This window comes from Acipenser ruthenus, chromosome 19 (genome assembly GCF_902713425.1).
Source record: "Acipenser ruthenus chromosome 19, fAciRut3.2 maternal haplotype, whole genome shotgun sequence".
Taxonomy (NCBI): Eukaryota; Metazoa; Chordata; class Actinopteri; order Acipenseriformes; family Acipenseridae; genus Acipenser; species Acipenser ruthenus.
The window spans coordinates 15,449,156-15,473,202 of record NC_081207.1 but is presented as its reverse complement, the minus strand read 5'-3'; the positions used below and the strand labels follow the sequence as shown (position 1 = coordinate 15,473,202).

Here is a 24,047-nt window from a genome sequence, read left to right as displayed (position 1 = left end):
AAACAGTTAAATAAACCAAAATCACGAACACAAAATACCAAACAATACAGGTCAGTAGCCTTCACTGATCCTATACGTTTAATTTTTAAGTTTTGTTTTCTCTCTTGCTCCTTGCTTTCTCATTCCTTCTCACAAACACCCACCACATTGAGTGCAGAGCTTTAATGCAGGTGACCATCTCCCGATTAGCAACAATTACACCACTAATTAAACTCGGGAGATGGTCAACTTCTGCACAAGGTTTTTAAATTATTCCTGGCAGAGGACGAGCACCAAACTCGCCTCTGCCAGAACACGTTTTAAAAATAAAAATAACAAAACCAGCGGCGCTTCGCCGTCACATTTATACATTAAATAAATCATAACAATACAACAAAACAAATACAAAACACTGAAGGACGGCACCTCGCTCGTCCTATATAATAAATACATAGATCATAAAACAAACAAATACAAAATAACACAGGGGTGGAGGGGGAGACCCTGTTCTAAAAATAAATAAATAATACATTTTACAGGGCTCCTCGCCTTGTTACAGGCTATTATCAATGATCAATTGACATAGAAATATTTGTTTCCAATTCAGCAGTGGGTCATATTGAAATTCAATCCAGTAATTCATTAGGAAATTTGTTCTTACCATTGATGGCGTTGGTCTGGGATCTTCTTCCCAACGGCTGCTGAACTGCATTGTGGGAAGGGGCGAGACCACTCAGAGGCTGCAGGGTTTGATGGGAGTTGACAACCTGGCTCTGGGGGGGCTGCAGGGTGTGATGGGAGTTGATGGCCCCACTGTGGGGGGACTGCAGGGTGTGATGGGAGTGGATCAGGCCAGTTTGGGTGAAGAATTGGTTCAGTGAATCACAGAGGGAGGTGAAGAGAGTGGGATCCAAGGACCAGTTAGACATGTCAGCCTGCTGCATGCTCTTTAAAAGATCTGGAAAACAAACAAAAGATCATTTTTTGATCACATTTACCCTGTTTAACTAAACCCCTCTGACATAGACTGTTAAGGTGTGTAACGGGGAGTGTTGTGGGATACACTTCCGTTACTGATTCTGTACCCTGCCCGTGAGATGGCTAAAAGGTGTAAGAGGTTTAAAGCTACTCTTCAACTCCAGATCAGCCACAGTGTCTTTATGGTTGTAAGAGCCAGCGTACACACACAAATAAAAACACAAGATTTAAACAAGTGAAAAATAGAACCACTCGGAATGATTGCAAACAGGTAAGGGGATCTATTCTTTAACATTTCATTTTCTGTTTTTGTAAAATAGGAGTTGTCGTCTGTTTGCCTGTCCCTGTGAGTCAGTCTGTCTGTCTGTCTGTCTGTCTGTCTGTCTGTCTGTAACAGTAAGATACACTTACCAGGAAAATGAGTGAGATCGATGGTAGACCAGTCGAGGTTATTGGCGATTTTGAAACTCTCTTTGAGACTGTCAATACTGGAGAACCAATCAGAAGGGATGGCTGAAAAAAAGATATAAAAGACAAGTGTCAAAAAGCCCCCTTTTCAACCTACAGCTTGCTGGGAAAATGACATTTCTGGAAAACTCAAACTAACTATTCTAGCAAAGATGTCCCTTTTCATCCACTTCTAATCTACATTTCTGAAGCAAGGTACTTTTAGAAATGGCCACTAGGGTGTGTGCAGCTGTAATTCTTGCTCCCTCTGCAACTGTGGCGAGAGTGGATTAGTAATGGAAAACCTTTTTATTTTTATCAAAGGCAGTTTTCTTTTTAAAAGACAAGTCTAGAACTCTAAGAAGATTAATTGAGAAATTCAGATTTACCGGATGTGACAAAACATTGAGAATCTAATACCCCTTGGCAGCACCTCAACGAATTATAACTATTCTGAAGGCTAGGATTCTATTATAAAGGATTACAGCTGTGCCGGGTCAAACATTAGTCTTTCAAAATGTAAACACATATTAAAATATTCTTTCATTTTATACCATACTATGGTGAAAAGAAAATCTCTCTGGAGTAAATAACATTAAAAAGGGAGAGAAATGTTCTATCTGTAATAGAATGTGTTCTAATTATTTTTAAATGTCTTTCATGCATTGGTTTCTGTTACAAGATATCATTATGATATAATAATTATACACTTCATGATATAAATGTATATGAACATGGTCATGTTTGCCACTGAATACATTTCAAGCAGTGTGTTTGTTTTTAATATTTGAATGTTTGCCATAGCACTACTTTATATAAAGAGTGTGACGCTCACTGTGTCCTGCAGTGAAGAGTGGAGTTCGGGGAGGGTTGTTCCGCACAGGGCCTTGCACTGGGACAGCACTGTCCTGGGGGGAGGAGGAGGAGGAGGGGGGGGGGGGGAGGGGGCTGGGGGGGATCGGAGGGGAAGGGGGGGGTGTGCAGGGGGGCAGCCTGCTCAAACATACATGAAGTCCTGTTGGAGTGAGGAGCACTGTCTGACAGAGAAAAAGGAGGAGGAGGGGAATCAGATACAAGCAGATCTTGACAAAATACATGATCATTAATAGGAATTTAATGGGAATCTTAGTTTGTTTAATTCATTTTCCCACTAATATTAAAGTGCTTTCAAATCAATGTTCTTACCTTGTAATAACTTTATAACTATTATCCACATACATGTTATTTAAGTGATTCAAGATATTTTCAATTATTTCAGATGCAACTCTTTAGATAAACTGCTACATCCTGGTATCTTTGCTGTAGGTCACATGGTCTGATTGCAGATGGACCACTGGAGGGATGAAGTGATTAGGAACCAGGAAGCAGCAGCAACTTTTCAACGGCTGCGTTGTCTTTGAGATATCAGTATATTCCAAATAGGCTTGTACAAGCAAATAACCAACAGATCTTCAATGGAAGTAAAGGGGGAGCAGTCATGTATACTATTGCCAGTGCTAATGAGAGGTAAGAATACTCTTCTTTGTGGCCCAGAAGTGACTGGATCACAGACAAAGGCTGGATTATGTTGGAAATTAATGTATAAATGTAATTCAAGAGAAAATTTAAATTAGAAAAAGGTTTTAACTGCAGAAAATGTGATCTCATCACTGGTATTGACCTTACTAAATACAATAAGTCATGGCTTATCATTATGGCACAGTGAAAATGGGGACCGTGGACACACCTGTTCACTTCATTATATTAGGCCATTATTTTTGAAGGTGTGTGTAAAATAAATGCAATTTTATTGCAGAGATCTACAAACACACAGACACACACACACACACACACAGAGATGCACAGACACACACACAAACACACACACACACACATAGAGGCACAGACACGCACAGACACGCACACACACACAGACACACAGATGCACACACACACACAGATGCACACACACAGACACATACACACACACACAGACACACAGATGCACAGACACACAAAGACACGCACAAACATAGACACACACACACAGATGCAGAGACACACACAGACACACACACACACAAACTCAGACACACAGAGACACACACACAGGTGTTCAGCACTGACCAGGGGGTCCAGTCTTCCCTGTCATGGTCCGGTACAGACTCTGGAATGAAGACCCCAGCAGGTCCTGCAGATGCATCTCAGTGAAGGAAAAGCGCAAGGGGCAGCTCTGAGGGGGCTCACCACGCCCAGGCTGAGGGGGAGGGGGCTGGGGAAGAGAAAAGGGGGACAGCAGGGGAGGGGCCACCTAAAGGAACACATGGGTAAATTCAGTTCAGGTCAATTCAATTTAATTCAGTTTAATTCTGTTTACTTCAGTGTTGTTCAATTCAGTTCAGTTATATTCAGTGTAGCTCAGTTACAGAGATGGAAATAAGATTCCCATTGCATAGCAACTTGATCCAATCCTGTTTTTGCTATCAGTTTAATAAGACACACCTGAGCTTGTTACCTATACACTGTGGCTAATCAGACCTATAGTAAAAACTGGAATGGGTGTGTGGCAGGGCAGAAGCCCTGCTGGTGGCAGGGATGAGGTTAAATCTGCCCCTGTCAACAATCACAAGTGTGGCCATTCCCCAATGAGCATCTGATTTGCTGGTCCCATCCTACCAGCGAATTCGTTTTGAAAATGCTTTGTAAGTACGCCCCTCTGTGTGCTCGATGTAAACAAAAAACAAAATAAAACCAAAAAATAAAAAAAAAAGCGGGACGCTGTTCTGACAATCAGCTACCGGTGCCGCTCAGGATGAGCTACCTACACAAAGTGCGCATGCTCACACAAAACTCGCACGCGCCGTGATATTTTTTTGACGGTCAATATTCCTATTAACTATATAGGAAGGCAGGTATGGGCTATCCAAAACCGGTGTAGCATGAAAAAGTGCACCATGAGATAGTGCACACCCTCTGATCCACGGTCTCTAACTCGCAGACTCATCGCAAAGCATCACCTGATTTATAGTATTACAAATCCTTTAAAAAAGCATATTTCGTTGGTTGATTATAAAAGGTTAATAATGTTGTGTGTGTGTTAAAGCAGAGGGTAGGTCATTATTATTGGTCATTTCTGTCTGAATGAGCTACCTAGTATTTTTCAATCAGGGTAGCTCAGATTGTCAGAACATCGCCTTGAATCCAGAGCAGAGTGACAGGCTTGTATTCATGGCAAACAGCCTGTAAATAAATTGTGCACATTGAAAAAATAAATAAATAAATAAATAAAACTGACTGTATACAGTTTGCGCTTCTTTGGAGTTTCATAATGAACTGGTATATAATGACTATTTAACAATATTCAATAACTTTTAAAAATAAATAAATAAACGATCAGTAACATGCAATTTTGGAGTAATGTAACTATCAGCTTGACTTATCGAGTGTGCATGTTGTAGTAAGTAAATCCATTTATTTATTATTATTATTATTATTATTATTATTATTATTATTATTATTATGGTTGTTGTTTTAGGCAGGGATTTCCGCATTGTGTGTTTCACTGATAGTGAAGGTTAGGTGGTACAGTATTAACAACATGCAATGCGTGATGCTGCAGCTGTCACTGAATAAAAAAAGACGTTTTTTGTAAACTGGTGTCTAGTTTATATAGATTACAGTACTTTGGAATGTACACTCCTTGCTTTTGAAATGAAATGCTGGTTTAATCATTTAAAGTTTAATCGCAGTGTTTGGGCGAACAGAGCAGCAACACAGAGAACTTCGTCAGTTTACCTGGAAACAATTAGAACATCGCAAAAGTAGGAGCTCCTTTTAATTTAAAAAAATAATAATACTTTTAGGAAGTATTTGCTTTGGTGGGTTATGGAAACATCAGCACTTGGTTGTTACTGTATTCAGCAGCGATTTGTCATTTATCCTCTAATATACCATTTTATAGAACAATGTACTCCAACTCATTATGTCATAGGAAAGCAATAAAATATAATAAAATAGATAGTTAAATACAACCATAAAACGTTTTTCTTACGGCAGTGGTTTTATGCAATATAGAGAAACTATTAAACGTTTTACTGATTCCAATCCATCCATACATTAATTATTTTATTATTTCATCGGACTGCAAGTATTGGGGGCGGAACTCTGACCCCTGCTGTGCACCACCAGAAATTATATAAACCCGGCGCCTATGTAATAGGAGGTAAGAAAATGAATGCTATAAACGTAGTTAGCGTTCCTTTAAAGGACGATAGTGATAATGTTGCCAGTGCTCTTTCTCTCTCTCTCCCTCACCTTGCTTGGCGGAGGTCCTTCCCACAGTATCTCATCTCTCACACTCTCACTCTGCAGTCCCTGACTTGTGCTTGAGGTTACTTCCTGTTCCATTAAGGAATCCTGAGACACCTATAGTACAGCAAGACACAACAAGAGATGAACCTGGCCTGGTTGGTACTGCTTCTTGGATTGTACGATAGTTAGATAGATAGATAGATCGATAGATCGATAGATAGATAGATAGATAGATCAATTTAAAAAATATTCAGAGAAAAAGGCACTTTACAGAGCATTTAAATGGGACCAAGAACAAAGTACACAGAAAGAGTATTTGAAACTGCAAGGGCAAGTCAAAAAGGAAGTTAGAAAAGCCAAGCAAGAGATAGAAATGAACATTGCCAAGGGGGCTAAAACCAATTCCAAAAAGTTTTTCCAATATTAAAACAGCAAGAGAACATTCACAGAGTAGGTTAAATGTCAAAAGACACAAATGGCAAAATCATAGACGAAGAAAAGAAAATAGCAAATATATTAAATGATTACTTTTCACAGGTTTTTACAAAGGAGGATACGGACAAAATGCCCCACATTTTGACCTGTTCCTATCCAGTTTTAAATAACTTTAGCATAACAGAGGCAGAAGTGTTAAAGGGACTAGGAGCTCTTAAAATAAACAAATCCCCTGGGCCAGATGCGATCCTCCCAATAGAACTCAAAGAAATGAAAGAAGTTATTTACAAACCACTAACCAAGATCATGCAACAGTCTCTTGACACAGTGGTTGTACCGACAGACTGGAAAATAGCAAACGTAATACCGATCCACAAAAAGGGAGACAAAACCGAACCAGGTAACTACAGACCAATAAGCCTGACTTCTATTATATGTAAACTTATGGAAACTATAAAAGATCCAAAATGGAAAATTACTTATATGGTAACAATATCCTGGGAGACAGTCAGCATGGTTTTAGGAAAGGGAGATCGTGTCTAACTAACTTGCTTGATTTTTTTGAGGATGCAACATCGACAATGGATAATTGCAAAGCATACAACATGGTTTATTTAGATTTCCAGAAAGCTTTTGACAAAGTCCCACATAAAAGATTAATTCTCAAACTGAACGCAGTAGGGATTCAAGGAAATGCATGCACATGGTTTAGGGAGTGGTTAACATGTAGAAAACAGAAAGTACTGATTAGAAAGCTCAAAATGCAGTGAGGTAAACAGTGTAGTACCATAGGGATCAGTATTAGGTCCTCTGCTCTTAATAGTCTACATTAATGATTCTGGTATAGTAAACTTGTTAAATTTGCAGATGACAAAAAATAGGAGTGTCAAGTATCGTTGCAGCAGCAAAGGTCATTCAAAATGATCTAGACAGCAATCACAACTGGACAGACTCATGGCAAATGACATTTAATACAGAAAAGTGTAAGGTACTGCACACAGGCAATACAAATGTCCTTTATAAATACCATATGGGAGATACTAAAATTGAAGAAGGAATCTGAAAAAGATCTAGGAGTTTATGTTGACTCAGAAATATCTAATGTGGGGAAGCTATAAAAAAGGCCAACAAAATGCTTGGATATATAGTGAATATTGCTGAATTTAAATCAAGGGAATTAATGTTAAAACTTTACAATGCATTAGTAAGACCTCATCTAGAATATTGTGTTCTGGTCATCTCACTACAAAAAGGATATTGCTGCACTAGAAAGTGTGCAAAGAAGAGCGACCAGAATTATCCCGGGTTTAAAAGGCAGGTCATATGCAGACAGGCTAAAATAATTGAATCTATTCAGTCTTGAACAAAGAAGACTACGTGGTGATCTGATTCAAGCATTCATCATTCTAAAAGGTATTGACAGTGTTGACCCAGGGTACTTTTTCGACCTGAAAAAAAAACAAGGACCAGGGGTCACAAATGGTGATTAGATAAGAGGGCATTCAGAACAGAAAATAGAAGGCACTTTTTTACAAAGAGAATTGTGGGAGTCTGGAACCGACTACCCAGTAATGTTGTTAAAGCTGACACCCTGGGATCCTTCAAGAAACAGCTACTAACAACCAAACCAGCAAGATGGGCCGAATTGCCTCCTCTTGTTTGTAAATTTTCTTATGTTCTTATACCTCATGGTCTGGTGGGTGTGGTCTTTTTCCTCTTGGGAGGGGTGGGTCTTCTTTTGGGCAGCTGTCTATCGTCCAATAGGATCCCTAAAAAACAAGACATCTGCTTAACACATCCTCTGTCTCTTTCATTTTATCTGCCCAAAAACTGATTTTTAGATTCCTACCTCAGTACTGATACAGCATTAACTATACCAGCTTTACAGGGCCAGTCACTCTGATAGTTGTTTCCATTCACAGTGAATAGAAGCCAGCGAGCTGCTTTTTTTAATTTCTTCTGTAACCCAATATAAACTTTACTGGGAAAACAGGGAAATTAATAATTTATAACAATTCTTTTTACCCATCTTTATTTATTTATTTATTTATTTATTTATTTTAGTACATTTTATTTAATACAAAACACAAAACTAAATGCCCTTTATACTGTACTGCACTGCACAGACAGTAACAAATCCAGCTTCTCAACTGGTGTTTCTGTATTATACAAATACAGAGTGGAGCTCAGGCTTGCAGGACAGTTTGACTGAATGGCAGAGAAATAGAACACATGCAGAAACTTTACCTTCCCCTATTAAAAACTGTCCTCTATATACAATATAATTACTCGGAAAATACGAGATTTGGCACACCCCTAAGCTTGCTCTCGCTCTCTCTCTCTCTCTCTCTCTCTCTCTCTCTCTCTCTCTCTCTCTCTCTCTCTCTCTCTCTCTCTCTCTCTCTCTCTCTCGGGGTGAACATAGTTACAGAGCAATATGTATCTGTGGAAGAATGTGTTCTTGCGGTGGGGAAGATAGTAGGGTGAAAACTGTCGCATGAATCGGGCAGTAGTTATTTTTTTAATAAATTAAATGCTTGTGAATAGAGTGGTAGAAGAGTGGGTTGTTATTAATGACGCCTTCATCTCTGTTCTGCCGCTTGCTTCACTTGGAGGCAGGATCACCATATCCAATGTTCCTCCGTTTATGAGGAATGTGATTCTGGAGAAAGAGTTGCTGCGATATGGTAAATTAATGTCGCCGATAAAGCGTTTAAACCTTGGCCTTAAATCACCGGAAATAAAGCATGTTATCTCTTTTCAGAGGCAAGTATCAATGTTATTGAATGAACCGAATATGGTGATAAACACTGTTTTGAAATTTAATATTGATGGCAGTGGTTATAATGTATTTGTCACTTCTGAGGACATGAAATGTTTTGTTTGTGGTAAAGTGGGGCACATGGATAATCTAATATTAGGCATGTTTAATGTTAATGTGGCTAGGAGTGCACATAAAAGGGCATGTGTGTTAGAAAGCTAAAAGAAAATAAAATAGATGTGTCGTTTATCCAGGAAACGCACAGTGACTTAGATAATGAGTGTGAGTGGAAACAAGAGTGGAAGGGAGAGGGTGTGTTTAGTCACAGTACAAACTTTAGTGCGGGAGTGGCAGTCCTGTTCTCAGAGAAATGTGTGGCTGATGTTCTCTCTTATCAGGAGGTGGTAGTGGGGAGGATGGTAAAAGTTAAAGCAAGGATTGATAAACATAGTTTTTGCTTTATAAATATTTACACTCCCAATGAGGGTAAAGAGAGAGTTGAGTTTTTTAAGATCTTAAAACATACTTTATCTGAGTGTCAACCTGAAGATTATTTATTTCTGGGGGGGGGGGGATTTTAACTGTACAGAAGACGATGTTTTAGATCGGAATCATGCAGAGCCACACCCCGAGTCTGCTCGGGAGCTTTCTGCTGTCTTGAATAGTTTTGATTTGGTGGATGTGTGGAGGAATAAAAAAAGTCGAGATAGGCAGTATGCTTGGATGAGAGCCAGTAACACCATAGTATCGGGTGCCAGGTTGGACAGGGTGTATGTGTGTAAAGATCAGATAAATTTTATTGAAAACTGTAAAATAATACCAAATGGGCTGTCAGACCACAGCATTATGTTGGTTAAAATGGTATTTCCTGATTCTAGAACGCACAGTCATTTTTGGCATTTTAATATTGAACTTTTGAAAGATGTTCATTTTATGAATTGTTTTAATTTTGGGGGGGAAAAGTGGAAAGGACAAAAGGCTATTTTTCCTACATGGCGGCAATGGTGGGATGTGGGAAAAATCCAAATAAAACAGTTTTGCCAAAATTATACTAAGGATGTTGCTTTGAATCGTAGTGAGGTGAAGAAGCAGTTAGAGGCTGATATTATGGGGTTAGAAAGTTTGGAATCTCAGCAGAGCACAATGTTAATTGAGCAGCTCAGTTTAAAAAAGAAAATGTCACAGGAGCTGCTAGACCTGAGGGTGCAGGGGGCGCTGGTGCATTCTCGTTTTCAACATATTAATGAAACTGATGCCCCATCACAGTACTTCTTTGGTTTAGAAAAAAGGGCAGCAGAGAGGAAACAGATACTTTGTTTTAAAACGGATTCTGGAGAAGACCTGCGGCAGCCGGCAGCAATTAGGCGCTGTGCTAGTGATTTCTACAAGCAGCTTTACACTGCAGAAACTGTTTACCAGGATGGGGAGGAACAGCAGCTTTTCCAGGGACTGCCACAGGTCCCCGAGGAGAGCAAGAGAGATCTTGAGGCTTCTTTCAGCCTGGAGGAACTGTTTACTGCCCTTGGGGGGGCTGCATATTGGAAAGGCTCCTGGTATTGATGGGTTGCCGGTGGAGTTTTTTAAAGCTTTTTGGGGGACGTTGGGAGAGGATCTCTGGCAGGTGCTAGAGGAGAGCATCAGAGAAGGTCAGCTGCCTCTGAGTTGCCGGAGAGCTGTGTTGACTCTGCTGCCCAAGAAGGGGGACCTTTGTTGTATAAAGAACTGGAGGCCCATTAGTTTGCTATGTACAGATTATAAAATCTTTTCAAAAGCAGTGGCCAATAGACTAAATAAGGTGATGGGGCAGATAGTGCACCAGGACCAGACATATTGTATACCAAACAGGTCAATACATGATAATGTGTTTCTTGTTAGAGATATAATGGAGGCCTCCAAGTTGTTTGGGTTTGATGCTGGGATGATATCACTGGATCAGGAGAAAGCCTTTGATTGGGTTGACCATGGATATCTCCAGAAAACCCTAGGAGCTTTTGGATTTGATCCGGTTTTTAAATCTTATATTGCGCTCTGTTATAGCAACATCTTTAGTATACTGAAAGTAAATGGGGTTTTGATCTCTCCCTTTCCACTATGCAGAGGGGTGCACCAGGGGACACTATCAGGGATGCTGTATTTTCTAGCCATAGAGCCTCTAGTGCACAGACTGCGTACTGTATTAACTGGAGTGGTGGTTCCTCAGTGCACCATGGAACCAGTGAGAGTAACAGCTTATGCTGATGACATTACCATCTTTGTCACGGGGCAGCGTGATGTGCAGGAGCTGTGCCGGTGTCAGAAGGCGTTCCAGAGGGCATCTTCTGCCCGTATAAACTGGGAAAAGAGCAGTGGCACTCTTCTGGGCCGCTGGCAGGGACGGGTGCCTCCTGTAATGCCAGGGGGCTTGCAATGGAGGCACGGAGCAGTGAAGGTCCTTGGTGTTTTTGTAGGAGCAGACAGAGCAGCTAGCCTGCAGAATTGGGAGGGGGTGGTGGAGAAAGTTAAAAAAGGCTGCAAAAGTGGCGCTGGCTGCTCCCTCAGCTTTTCTATAGGGGGAGAGTATTGATAATTAATAACCTCGTGGCGTCCATGCTGTGGCACTGTGTGGCCTGTGTGGAGCCTCCAGAATTACTGTTAAAGGAAATTCAGAGTGAGTTACTGAAGTTCTTTTGGGACGGGCTGCACTGGCTTCGGCAGGGGGTATTGTATCTGCCCTGTGAAGAGGGGGGGCAGGGCTTGATAGATCTGGCCAGCAGAGTGGCAGCTTTTAGGCTGCAGGCTTTGCAGAAACTTGAGTTTTCTCCAGAATCACATGGGCCTTTGCTTTTCTGCGGAGTGTGGGGAGGTTTGGTTATGACAAACACATTCTACAGTTCCCACAGGTCTACTATAGCATGCTGAAAGCATGGGGATTGTTTAAGGTAGAGAGGACTGTGGAGGTAGACAGTAGGCATTGGTGTCTAGAGGAGCCCTTGATAGGTAATCCAGCACTAAAACTGGAGGTGAGAGTTTTGTCTCCAGGCTGGTGAGGGCAGAAGTGATGAAGCTGCGAGATCTGAGGGGTCCGGGGGGGGGGGGGGGTGGAGCAGCCCGGAGGAGGTAGCCGTTAGGCTGGAGCTGTGCTCAGTGAGAGTGGCTGGGGTGTTTATCGAGCAGCTCCGATCAGTATTGCCAGCACAGGCTGAGCAGACGCTGGACGAGGAAGAGCTGAGTGTCACTGAGATAGAGGAACCTTTCCCTTCGATAATAGTGTCCCCAAAAATGGACACTGGTCTGAGAGATCAGACCAGGAGTGTTGTTGGACCCTGCTAGGCTTGGCAGTTTTTCTTTCTCTGTGGCAGAGAAGAAAAGTCTGTACAGTGCATGTGTGAGGGTAAGGCACGCCCCGGCCTTGCAGGAGGTGCCAGAAACACCATTAAGGAAGCAGTTTGGGGTGGGGGAGGAGGTGCGGCCGGCATGGAGAGCTCTGTACAAACCCCCAATCCCAAAGAGATTGGGAGATTTACATTGGAGGATTATACACACCATCATTGCTGTCAATTCATTCATTTCTATCATTAATCCCGACACTTCAGACTGCTGTCCTTTTTGTGGTGAGAGGGAAACTGTGTTCCATGCTTTTATGTCTTGCACCCGATTGAAACCTCTTTTTAGTCAGCTAGTCAGAAGCTTAGTGAAGAGGTTTTTATTATTGGAGTGCAGTATAGGAGAAGTATGAGTTTTAGGTGTCAGGTGGCAAATTTTATTCTTGGGCAGGCTAAATTATCAATATTAAAGAGTAGGAAGAGAAAAGTGGCTGGGGATGAAAATATAAATCTGCTCAGTATTTTTAGTTTGTTGCTAGTTACTCGGATAAAACTGGAATACAGTTTTTTTTAAATAATGAACAATCTGGAGAAGTTTGAAGTGTTGTGGTGTGTAGATAGTGCTCTTTGTGAAGTGAATGAAGAAAATTAGCTAATTCTGTTTTTTTAAAAAGTATTTTAAATTTGTGATTTGTGTGTTTTTATTTTTGTCTTTAGTGTTGATGTGCTGGGGAGGCTTGGGTTGATCCCTGGAGTCAGCAAAATAAATATTGTAAATTTGTAAAAAAAAAAAAAAAAAAAATAATATTTGTTAATAAAGGAGTGTTAAAAGTCAAAAAAGTCTCTCTCTCTCTCACACACACACATTGTGGGATTGTGGGAGGAACTGGAGGAAGCAGTGGGGTAGGAGTGGAAACTCTGAGTGAGTTTGGGGATTATTTATTGCAATACTGGTTGAGTTTTATAACAAATAGTCCAATAGTTGGTAGAGGATTGCCTGCTCGCCGTCAGTGAGGTGGTAGGGTGAGAGAAAATTGTGTCTGCATCTAGAATGAACAAAGGGTTAGTCATTTTTTTTAGCGAGACACAAGATGTAGACAAACTGGTGCTGGAAGGGTTTGTGTTAAAAGGAGCCCTGGTGCAGGTGTCCTCCTTAGCAACGCCCTGTGACAGAGAAAGAATGAATCTTGGTTATAAATCTCCCTCCAGACCTGTGAGGGCGCTGTGTAAAGGGACCAGAGTGCCCCAGACTGGGTGGTTTGATAATTCATTACAAAGAAAAGGTGGAAGTTGGCCATCTAGAAAGGGTGCGGAGCTACGGTACACCAAGTCATCGCCCCAGAAGGGAAGCGATGTGGCAATCGCTGGTGGTTGCACTCGCTAACCAAGGGGGTGTGACTGACGGTACAAAAGTAGATGTGGCTAAGTGATCTGTTCCTTTGTTATGGTTAAGAGAGAACCGCTGAAAGGAGAACTATAATTGTACCGTGAGTGTTTGTTTGTTTTGTGTCCAATTATATACTTGTTTGTTTGTATACACATTGCTGTGTATTGCCTAGGATTATTCTTTGCGGTCGCCAGACCCAGATTATAAAAATAAATAACGTGTTTGGATTGTGAACTTTGTTGTCAGTCTTCTGTTTCGTAATCACATCACCTCTGCACCTGCTCACTGCAAATCACTTTGTCACAGCCCCCTTTTCTGAAAAATTTGTTTTTGGAGAAAGAGCTGAGTAGATGTGAAAAATGAATGTCCCTCATCAAGAGTATATGTCTGAAATTAAAAGATAAAAAATTACAACATGTATTATCATTTAGAAGGCAGACTTAAGTGTTGCTGAAAAATATCGACACAGTAATAGATGTAGCCTGACATTTAATATAGAAGGAAGCAAATGTGTTGTTTTTGTCAGTTCTGATACAATGTGTTGCTTCAAATGTGGAGGTCAGGACCATCAGAGGAAAAACTGGCCGATGAGAGAGACTGAGGAAGGGCAGGAGGCGGGGGAAAATTGGAGAGCACGGGAGGAAGAGCCAGTGCCAGAGCCACAGCCAGAGCCGAGAGCCGAGAGCCGAGACTGCTGAAAAGGAAGGGAGCAGCTCGGGTGAAGACAGTGAAGACATGGCGTTTAATGTGGTAAACAAAAAAAAAATGCTAAAAAGTATGAAGTTGGGTTGGACCAGAGCTCTGAAGCGGTCACTTCTGACTGTAGGCCTTCTCAATCCACGTGCTCTGAGGGAGCAGGGAGGGGGACCGTTCTGAGAGGTCGAGGTCCGAGTCTGGGAGTCGCGCCGCTGCGGGAATGGAAGCCTGTGCTGCGGGAGCTCCTGATTCAGACCAGGGGAGGAGTGGTGGCAGCTCTGGGTCTCAACTTGGGGCGCTGGTGCCTCCCTGTTCAGAGAGAGAGGAGTGCGGTGCTGAGTCCTCAGCCTAGAGCTGATGTGACTCCATCTTCGCCTGACTCACCAACAGAAGCAGCTGAGGAGGTGGATCAGGAGAACAGCAGTGAGCAAGCAGAAGAGATGGACGAGGCAGAGGCAGGTATGGTTTCAGACTCCTCATTGCTCTCTGAAATTCCTGATAGCCAGATTGCCAAGATTAAATTATATTCAGTAGAGCAGATTTTTTAGGCTTGATGAAAGGTAGGAGGGGGGTGGATGTAAAAATGTTTTTCCCGGACGTTAAATTGTTTTTGTATTCTGCTGATATAGCCGCAAGAAAGGCTACATTAAAAAAAAAATTGATCAGCCCAAGAGATACAGGCTGAAAAAAATAACACAAACTGTTAGGAAAATGTTAAAAGAAAAAAATAATCCTACATGTTAAAATGGCTAAGCTCTGTAATAATTGTATTTATCTTATTGGTTGCTTTTGTTTGATAGTTTTTAATTTTTTAGCCACTATGAATAGAATTAATTTTATTTATTTTTATATTAACGGGTGCGGACAAAGCTTTAAGAGGGCACAGTTGTTTGAGTTTTTAGAACAGAAGAGGGCAGGTGTGTCGTTTTTACAGGAAACACACAGACAGGCAAAATAAAAGTGACTGGACAGCGGCATGGGGAGGGCAATGTGTCCTGAGCCACGGGTTCACTAATAGTGCTGTGTTGTTTGCACCTGGCCTAGGAGCTGATGTTTTAGATGTCGCAGAAATAATTAAAGGGCGGCTTTTACAAGTAAAGGCTAAGATAGGTGAAAAAATATATGATTGTATTAATATGTATGCTCCTAATATAGGGAAGGACATAATTATTTTTTGAATATTTTAAAGCAAACTCTTTTAACAGTTGAAGATGAACATTTTTTATATTGGGAGGGGGTTTTAATTGCACAGTAGATTTTTAACAAAGACAGAAATAGTGTAGAACCTCATCCCCATCCGCAAGAGAGTTGGCTGCAATTTTAAAGTCCACTGACCTGGTGGAAGTGTCTGCATCCCACCACTTGCCAACACACCTGGTCACACAAAATCTCCCAACACATAGTAAGGGTGAGATTAGACAGGCTGTACACAACAAGATAACACCTAAATTGTTTTTCAATAGCAAAAATAATACCAAACAGCCTGTCTGACCATCACTACATACTGATAACAGCCATAATAACCAAAAAACTCACAGAGCAGCATATTGGGATTTCAATACAAGTTATTGCAGGACCTCACATTCACACAGCAATTTAAAGATTTTTGGTTAAATTGGAGAGAGCAAAAAAATCTGAGACAAGTAAGGCTTTTTTGCCAGCAGTACACCTTGGGTGCCACCAGGTCTCTGAACGCAACTGTGAGAGAGCTGGAGAAGGCCATTCTTCAGCTTGAGAATGAGCAGAGCACAGCAGCACAGGAGACCCTGAAGGAGCGGAGATAAGCCCTGGGCAAATTACTAGAGAAGAAGGTACGGGGGGCACAAGTGCGATCCCGTTTCATTGAGCTCCGAGACATAGATGCCCCGACAAGCTTTTTCTTTGGATTAGAGAAAAAGAGAGTGAGCAGCAAGCAGCTGAATTGTGTCCGACTGGCCGGTGGCAGGGAGCTACTTGGCCAGGTGGAGATCAGCGAGGCGGTGGTGCAGTTTTATAGTGAACTGTTTTCCAGAGAGCTGTGCCACTAGGCTGACATTAATAATTTGTTACAAGGACTGCCCAGCTTGAGCCAGGAGAAGCAGGGGAGTCTGGAAACTCAGCTGTATTTCCAGAAACTGACAGACTGCCAGCTGAATTCTATTAGCACTTCTGGAAGGAGCTGGGGCTTGACCCTGCTGCCTAAGAAGGGAGACCTGTGCCAACTTAAGAACTGGAGACCAGTCTCATTATGATGCATAGATTTAAAAATAATATCAAAGTTTGGCAAATAAGCAAAAGAACTTCTTGAACTCTATAATTCACACTGATCAAACATAGTGTGTGCCAGGACGGTCCATTTTTGATAATTTGTTTTTAATAAGAGATTTATTTGACCAAAATGGGTGATTTTAATGTGGGGCTGGTCTCCATGCACCAAGGAAAAGCATTTGATTGCGTTGACCACCTGTAGCAGGGCAGGAGCCCTGCACATGAAGAGGTGGTTTGTGTATGTATGCATTGTAAATAGTATTGTGTAAATGTGTGTAATTGTTGTCATTTAATTTATTGCAGTACCTGACGCTCCTGGGATAGCCTGCCTGCTGTGTGTGATTGCCAGCTGTGGATGATCAGCAGGTAGGTGTGTTCCAGCACGGCGTCAGGTATAAAGAGGTCCTGTTTGTTCACCTCGGGGGTGCTGCAAAGCCAAGGACAACGGACTGAATATCGTCCACGCTACCCGAGCATAGAGAACGAAATAAGTTGCTGAAATCCTCAGATCGCCGTGATGGTGAACCGGGATCGTAGCCCAAAGAAGCTGCAAAAACCGCCGACGGCTGGAGTCGGGGTTTGTGTTGATATATAAAGATTAGTTTGGGGATGGTAGATTCCCTTAAAGTATAGCGATGTGAGCAAGCGGGACCTCCATGCATTAGGGAGTAGTGCATGCCGTTTTTACGGCACCTTTTATTTTATAGTTTTTTGTATTGTGTTTTATTTTGTTTTTTCATACGCTGGCCATATTTACTCAGTGAGCTACCATGGTTGGTAGTGTCACATGAGCTGTTCTGTGTGTGTGTGTGTGTGTGTTTAAATAAATCCTGCGCGCCTGCGGGGCGTGTCAACTTCAACCTCTGTCTGGATCTCCTGCCTGTCACTCAGCAGCGAATGCACGCACCCACAAGCAAGATCCCTATTACATATGGTGACAGCGAGGGATTCGCTGCGTTTCGCCGAGGCAAGGCGGGACATCAGGAGAAGATCATGATTCCAGGGGGGAGGACCCCTGGGGAAAGAGCTGATGCCCCAAACCCCTGAAATTTTTTTGGGGGGACAAGGGCAAGCCCGCAGGTGACGCTCAGCAACCACTGGAGGCGCTGCTGAGGGAGCCAGAGAGGGGAGCCAACTGAGACATGGGTGAAAAGCCACAGAGGGAGGAGCTGGAGCCCCGAAAGCCAGAGGGGGAGGAGCTACCGTCCTCCAAGGCTAAAGTAGGAGGAGCTACTGTCCTCAAAGGCCAGAGTAGGAGTGAGTGGCTGCCTGTCTGTCTGAAGAGCCAGAGGAGGAGCTACAGTCCAAGAAGGAGTAGCTGCCGCCCCGAGGGCCAAAGAAGGAGGAGTTACCGTCCCGACAGCCAGAGGAGGAGGAGCTGCCGTTCAACAGCCTGAGGAGGAGGTGCTGCCGTCCCCGACAGTTTCTATGGTGGAGGAGTCGAGAAGACCAGATCCACCACAGCCCCGACCTCCACCCCTGCACTCCATTCCGGCGCCTAAGGGTCAGCTCCCTCGGCCCGTGCTCCCAGATACCCCACCGTCGTGTCTGGACCTCTCATCACTGGGCCTGGGTCCCAGGTCGCGGCACCACCAGGCACGGTCATTCGCCCAGACTCCTGTTTCGCTCCCCCTGGTGAACCAGACTTCACTACACTGTTGCAGGGGCTCTCGCCTCTGCCTGCAGCTGCAGCCGCACGGTCATCAGCCTGCGCTCCGGTTGCCCTATCCACGCCGCCTGTGTCCCCTTTCACCGGTCCTCGGTCCCTTTTAAGGGGGCACCGGGATGGAAAGAGCAGCCCACACAAAGACCCAATGTACCCTCCTGCCCAGCTGTAACTCCCACCCACACAGAGGCGTCAATCAAGGGGGAAGGTGGCCGGTGGCAGCCATCTGTGTGCTTTGCACAAGGGGGAGGTATGTAGCAGGGCAGGAGCCCTGCACATGAAGAGGGGGTTTGTATGTGTGTGCATTGTATATAGTATTATGTAAATGTGTGTAATTGTTGTCATTTAATTTATTGCAGTACCTGACGCTCCTGGGTTAGCAAACAGCTATATATTTTTTTTAATATAAAGATAGCCTGTTTTAAAATTTTAAGAGGGGTGTCTGACTCCAAATGGAGGGACCATCTGTCTGTGGGAGAGGAGGGAGCCCCAGTGTGGACAGTTTTATATAAACCACCCTTAGATAAGAGAGCTGGAGATTTACAATGGAGGGTACTTCATGGCATCTTGGCCACAGGGAGGTTCTTGCACTGAGTGGACCCTGGTATGTGGTCAGGAGGAGACAGTTTTCCATGCGTACAGTGACTGCGAGAGCCAAGCAAAACTGGCCATTTTAAAGTCTAGGAAGAACAAGTTGTCTGGAGCAAGGCAGACAGATGTGGCTGGGCTCTTCAGAGTGCTGGTGGTCAGCAGGTTAAAGGTGGATTTCACTTATTTAATGTGGTTAGTAATGAGGCTGTGTGGTCCAGTGGTTAAAGAAAAGGGCTTGTAACTAGGAGGTCCCTGCTTCAAATCCCACCTCAGCCACTGACTCATTGTGTGACCCTGAGCAAGTCACTTGTGCTCCGTCTTTCAGGCGAGACATAGTTGTAAGTGACTCTGCAGCTGATGCATAGTTCACACACCCTAGTCTTCTGTAAGTTGCCTTGGATAAAGGCATCTGCTAAATAAACAAATAATAAAATAATACAGAGGGCTTTCAGGAGAGGTGGCATATGGGAAACACCCTGTGCTCTAGGAGTGAGGCTATTTTAAAAAAAAAAAAAAAATATATATATATATATATATATATATATATATATATATATATATATATATATGCAATAAATTGTTTTTTTTAATGGCTGCATTTTTTTTAGTAAAAATGTTTAGTTTTTTTTTTCTAATAGATTTTAACCTGGAATAGTAATTTATTATTGTTTGTTTTAAAATCTGTTTTTAAGGTATAAATTGTGTTTTTGGGATTTAATGATGATGCGCTGGGGAGGTTTCGGCTGATCACCAGAGCCAGCAAGAGTCTTATGTTCATTGTTTGTGGTTTTACCTTACTGTTGATTTCTGATGGATTTTAATATGAGAATAAATGACCTTTAAAAGTAAAAAAAACTCTCTGTCTATGTCTCTCTCTCTCTCTCTCTCTCTCTCTCTCTCTCTCTCTCTCTCTCTCCCTCTCTCTCTCTGTCTATGTCTCTCTCTCTCTCTCTCTCTCTCTCTCTCTCTCTCTCTCTCTCTCCTGTTGATGTGTCAAATCAGTTGCTAGTTTTGCAACATATTTTCATATACCATATCTATATATATATATATATATATATATATATATATATATATATATATATATATATATATATATATATATATGAGAGTGATTTGCAAAAGTATTCACCCCCTGCAAAGTTTTTACATTTTGTTGGCACCTGAGCGTACTCCACGACGCTTTCAAATTAGACTTCATATGTAGAATCTACACAAACTATTCCACATTGATAAAGTAAAAAAATGCATATAGAATATAAAGAAGTAAGATTTACAGAGAAAAACAGATTAATCTCATTTGCATAAGTATTCAACCCCTTTGCTACTGCAGCCCTAAATCAGCTTAGGTGCAAATGATTTGTTTGAAAGGTCACAAAATTAGTGAAATGGTTTCAGCCTGTGTGTACTGTGGCGGAGTGTCCCGCCTCTATGTATTATTATTTGTATTTTTGTTTACGGCGCGGGTAAAAGCGCAGCGTCTTTTATTATTTTATATTTCAAAACCCCGTGAGGATGCATGGCTGATCAGCTACTGATTATTTAACTAGCTGACAGTCATGCATCCTTACCAAACGCGTGCAGACTCTGGCCGAGGGATAATAAGATAATTACCAACTAGTTAATCCCTCGGCCAGAGTATATAAACCTGCAGCTCTCGGCACTTGAGGTTGGGTGTACAGAGGAGAGTACGGGGAGCGGAGAGAGCAAGCAACATTCGAAAAACAATTGCTAAAACGTGCTGTATTGTCCAGCACGACACTTACTTGTTTGTTTGTTTATTCGTTTGGCCCTCGTGCCCTTTTGTTTTGTGTTTTGTGTGTTTTGTTTAAATCTTTTGTTTGTTTATTAAATACGCTGAACGCAACTGCGTTCAGCTTCACCCGCCCATCCACTGTTTTGGTGTCAGTTACTTCCTGGTCCGTGACGTCATCCACCACCGCTGCGAGCCAGACTGTCACATATGGTGTCCTGCGTGGGACAAACAACGCCTCCAACAGCCGGACCAGGAACAGCAAAGGAAGTTTTTTTTTGTGTTCGTTTTTTCAAATAGTGTTTTTTTGTGTTTGAAAAAAAAAAAAAAATGGATAAAGTGGACGCCTACATGGAGAGGTGGCATGCGCATCAGAGGGAGTTAAAGGAAGGAGGGGCTACATGGTGCCTCGCCTGCCTGGAGTATGGGCACCTCCCTGAGGTGTGCCCATATGAAGACCCCCTCTTTGTGCAGGCCTTTGATCGAGGTGAGGTGGAGACTGCAGAGGAGTGGATCCACCTGAAGGCCATACCATCGCCGCAGGTGGATCAGGAAACCTGCCTCACCTGCCTCAAAGGGGAGGAACCAGCCCAAATGAGGAAGGTGAGGAGAAGGAGGCAGAGAGGGGGAAAAGTGAGGAGGAAGCAGAGGGAGCCAAGGTGTGCACCATGTGCATTGCCTATGGGCATGAGGACGAGGACTGCCCAGAGCAGGAGCCAGGGGATGAGGAGCCCGCACGTCCTGCGCCTGAGTGGGAGGAGCCCGAACGTCCAGAGCCTGAGTGGGAGGAGCCCGAACGTCCTGCGCCTGAGTGGGAGGAGCCCGAACGTCCTGCGCCTGAGTGGGAGGAGCCCGAACGTCCTAAGCCCAAGAGGGGGGAGTCGGTGCGTCCACAGCCCAAAAGGGAGGAGTCGGTGCGTCCACAGCCCAAAAGGGAGGAGTTGGTGCGTCCACGGCCCGAAGAGAGGGAAGTCGGGGCTTCCACAGCCCTAGGACCCAAGCTGCAGTCCCAAGAGCCAGAAGGGGAGGAGTTACAGGCTCAACCCCCTGAATTTTTCTGGGGGGGAGAAGGGCAGGATGCTGGTGTTCCCCAGCAGCCTCTATTTATGCTGCTGAAGGGAGCACGGCACACACCAGCCCAGCCGCCACAGCAGAGGGAGCCAGCACCGCCACAGCCTCCCTCTGAGTGGCCAGCATCCGCCCCATCGCCACTGCCTCCACCACAGTCCCCTGCAAGAGAGGCAGAGCCGCACCAGTCCCCTGCAAGAGAGGCAGAGCCGCACCAGTCCCCTGCAACGTCAGGAGACTACACGCTGCTCCCACCTCCATCGCCAGGAGACTACACGCTGCTCCCACCTCCACCGCTTCCGTCACTAGGAGCAGAGCAGCAGGAGTTGCCTCTGCCTCCGCCACCTTCACCGCTTCCTCCACTAGGAGCAGAGCAGCAGGAGCTGCCTCTGTCTCCACCACCACCGTCAGGAGCAGAGCAGCAGGAGCTGCCTCTGTCTCCACCACCACCAGGAGCAGAGCAGCAAGAGCTGCCTCTGCCTCCGCCACCTCCACCAGCAGAGGGTGAATGCCTGCTGGTTCCGCCTCCACCGCCGTGGGAGGACTGCTTCCCCCTCCCTCCTCCACCAGCAGAGGGTGAATACCTGCTGGTTCTGCCTCAACCACCGTGGGAGGACTGCTTGCCTCTCCCACCTCCACCAGCAGAGGGTGAATGCCTGCTGGTTCCGCCTCAACCGCTGTGGGAGGACTGCTTTCCCCTCCCACCTCCACCAGCAGAGGGTGAATACCTGCTGGTTCCACATCCACCGTCATGGGAAGGACTGCTCTTGCCCTGCCTCGCACCACCCAGGGATGCCTGCCTCGCATCGCCTGGGGCTGCCTGTTGCTCCACATCGCCTGGAGAGCCACCAGCTACAGGGAACGAGGGAGAAGTGGAGCTCCCGCTGCCGCCTCCATGGCCAGGGGCTCCCCTCCCGAGTTCACCTCTCGAGGGTCCGCTGCTGCCGTCGCCTCCCGAGGGTCCGCTGCCGCTGCCGTCGCCTCCCGAGGGTCCGCTGCCGCTGCCGTCGCCTCCCGAGGGTCCGCTGCCGCTGCCGTCGCCTCCCGAGGGTCCGCTGCTGCTGCCGTCGCCTGGGGTCGCCAGGGATCCTGCTTCGCCTGGGGTCACTACACTGTGGTCGGAGCCCCACGGAGGGGAGCTACCAGCCATGAAGAAAGGGGGGGAGGTCAGGAGACCAGCTCCCCCAGCCGCACTTTCGCGGCCGGAGATCATGTGGTCAGAGCCCCACGGAGGGGAACTGCTGGCCGTGAAGAGGAGGGGGAAGGTCAGGAGACCAGCTTCCCCAGCCGCACTTTCGCGGCAGGATAGAGTGTGGAGGGAGCCCCATGAAGGGGAGCTGCCAGCCACGGAAAAGGGGGGGGGAGGTCAGGAGACCAGCTCCCCCAGCCGCACTTTCGCGGCAGGAAATACTGTGGCTGGAGCCCCGTGAAGGGCAGCTACCAGTCGTGAAGAAGGGGGGGGAGGTCAGGAGACCAGCTTCCCCCACAGCAATTTTGCTGCAGGAGAAAGGGTGGCCGGAGCCCCACGGAGGGGAGCGGCCGGCCATGAAGAAGGGGGGGCAGGTCTGGAGACCACCCCCAAAAAATATTTTGGCCAGAGGAGCCGGCCGGTGCGCGGGCCTTTGGAACGCTACGGCTGTTTGGGTGGGAGGAGGACATCCCACCGTGGCCGCCACCTTTGGTCCGTTGCTGCCCCTGTTCCTGCGCCGGGACTGCTAACCGGGACTTTGGGGACTAAGGGGGGAGGTGGCCGAAAAGGCCATGTGTGCTGCGCACAAGGGGGGGCATGTGTGGCGGAGTGTCCCGCCTCTATGTATTATTATTTGTATTTTTGTTTACGGCGCGGGTAAAAGCGCAGCGTCTTTTATTATTTTATATTTAAAAACCCCGTGAGGATGCATGGCTGATCAGCTACTGATTATTTAACTAGCTGACAGTCATGCATCCTTACCAAACGCGTGCAGACTCTGGCCGAGGGATAATAAGATAATTACCAACTAGTTAATCCCTCGGCCAGAGTATATAAACCTGCAGCTCTCGGCACTTGAGGTTGGGTGTACAGAGGAGAGTACGGGGAGCGGAGAGAGCGAGCAACATTCGAAAAACAATTGCTAAAACGTGCTGGATTGTCCAGCACGACACTTACTTGTTTGTTTGTTTATTCGTTTGGCCCTCGTGCCCTTTTGTTTTGTGTTTTGTGTGTTTAGTTTAAATCTTTTGTTTGTTTATTAAATACGCTGAACGCAATTGCGTTCAGCTTCACCCGCCCATCCACTGTTTTGGTGTCAGTTACTTCCTGGTCCGTGACGTCATCCACCACCGCTGCGAGCCAGACTGTCACAGTACTCAAAGTGGTTTAATTTCCCTCAGGTATATAAAGACTTTCAAGCTGCAACTGACATAGTGATCCAACAAAGCAACCATGAAGACCAAGGAGCTTTCAAAAC

The 24,047-nt window shown here is 44.7% G+C and overlaps 1 protein-coding gene across 1 annotated transcript in view; it reads right to left on the bottom strand.

The window, feature by feature from the left end:
* Positions 1-24,047, bottom strand: part of LOC117424811 (forkhead box protein J2-like) — a 36,701-nt gene that overhangs the window by 3,162 nt on the left and 9,492 nt on the right. Inside the window, exons 4-10 of the mRNA XM_058992194.1 lie at positions 7,815-7,898; positions 5,698-5,808; positions 3,511-3,694; positions 2,240-2,441; positions 1,668-1,678; positions 1,369-1,470; positions 641-937 (exon numbers count right to left, since the gene is read on the bottom strand). Of these exons, the coding sequence (XP_058848177.1) occupies positions 641-937; positions 1,369-1,470; positions 1,668-1,678; positions 2,240-2,441; positions 3,511-3,694; positions 5,698-5,808; positions 7,815-7,898 (991 nt within the window). The remainder of the gene's footprint in view (positions 1-640; positions 938-1,368; positions 1,471-1,667; positions 1,679-2,239; positions 2,442-3,510; positions 3,695-5,697; positions 5,809-7,814; positions 7,899-24,047) is intronic.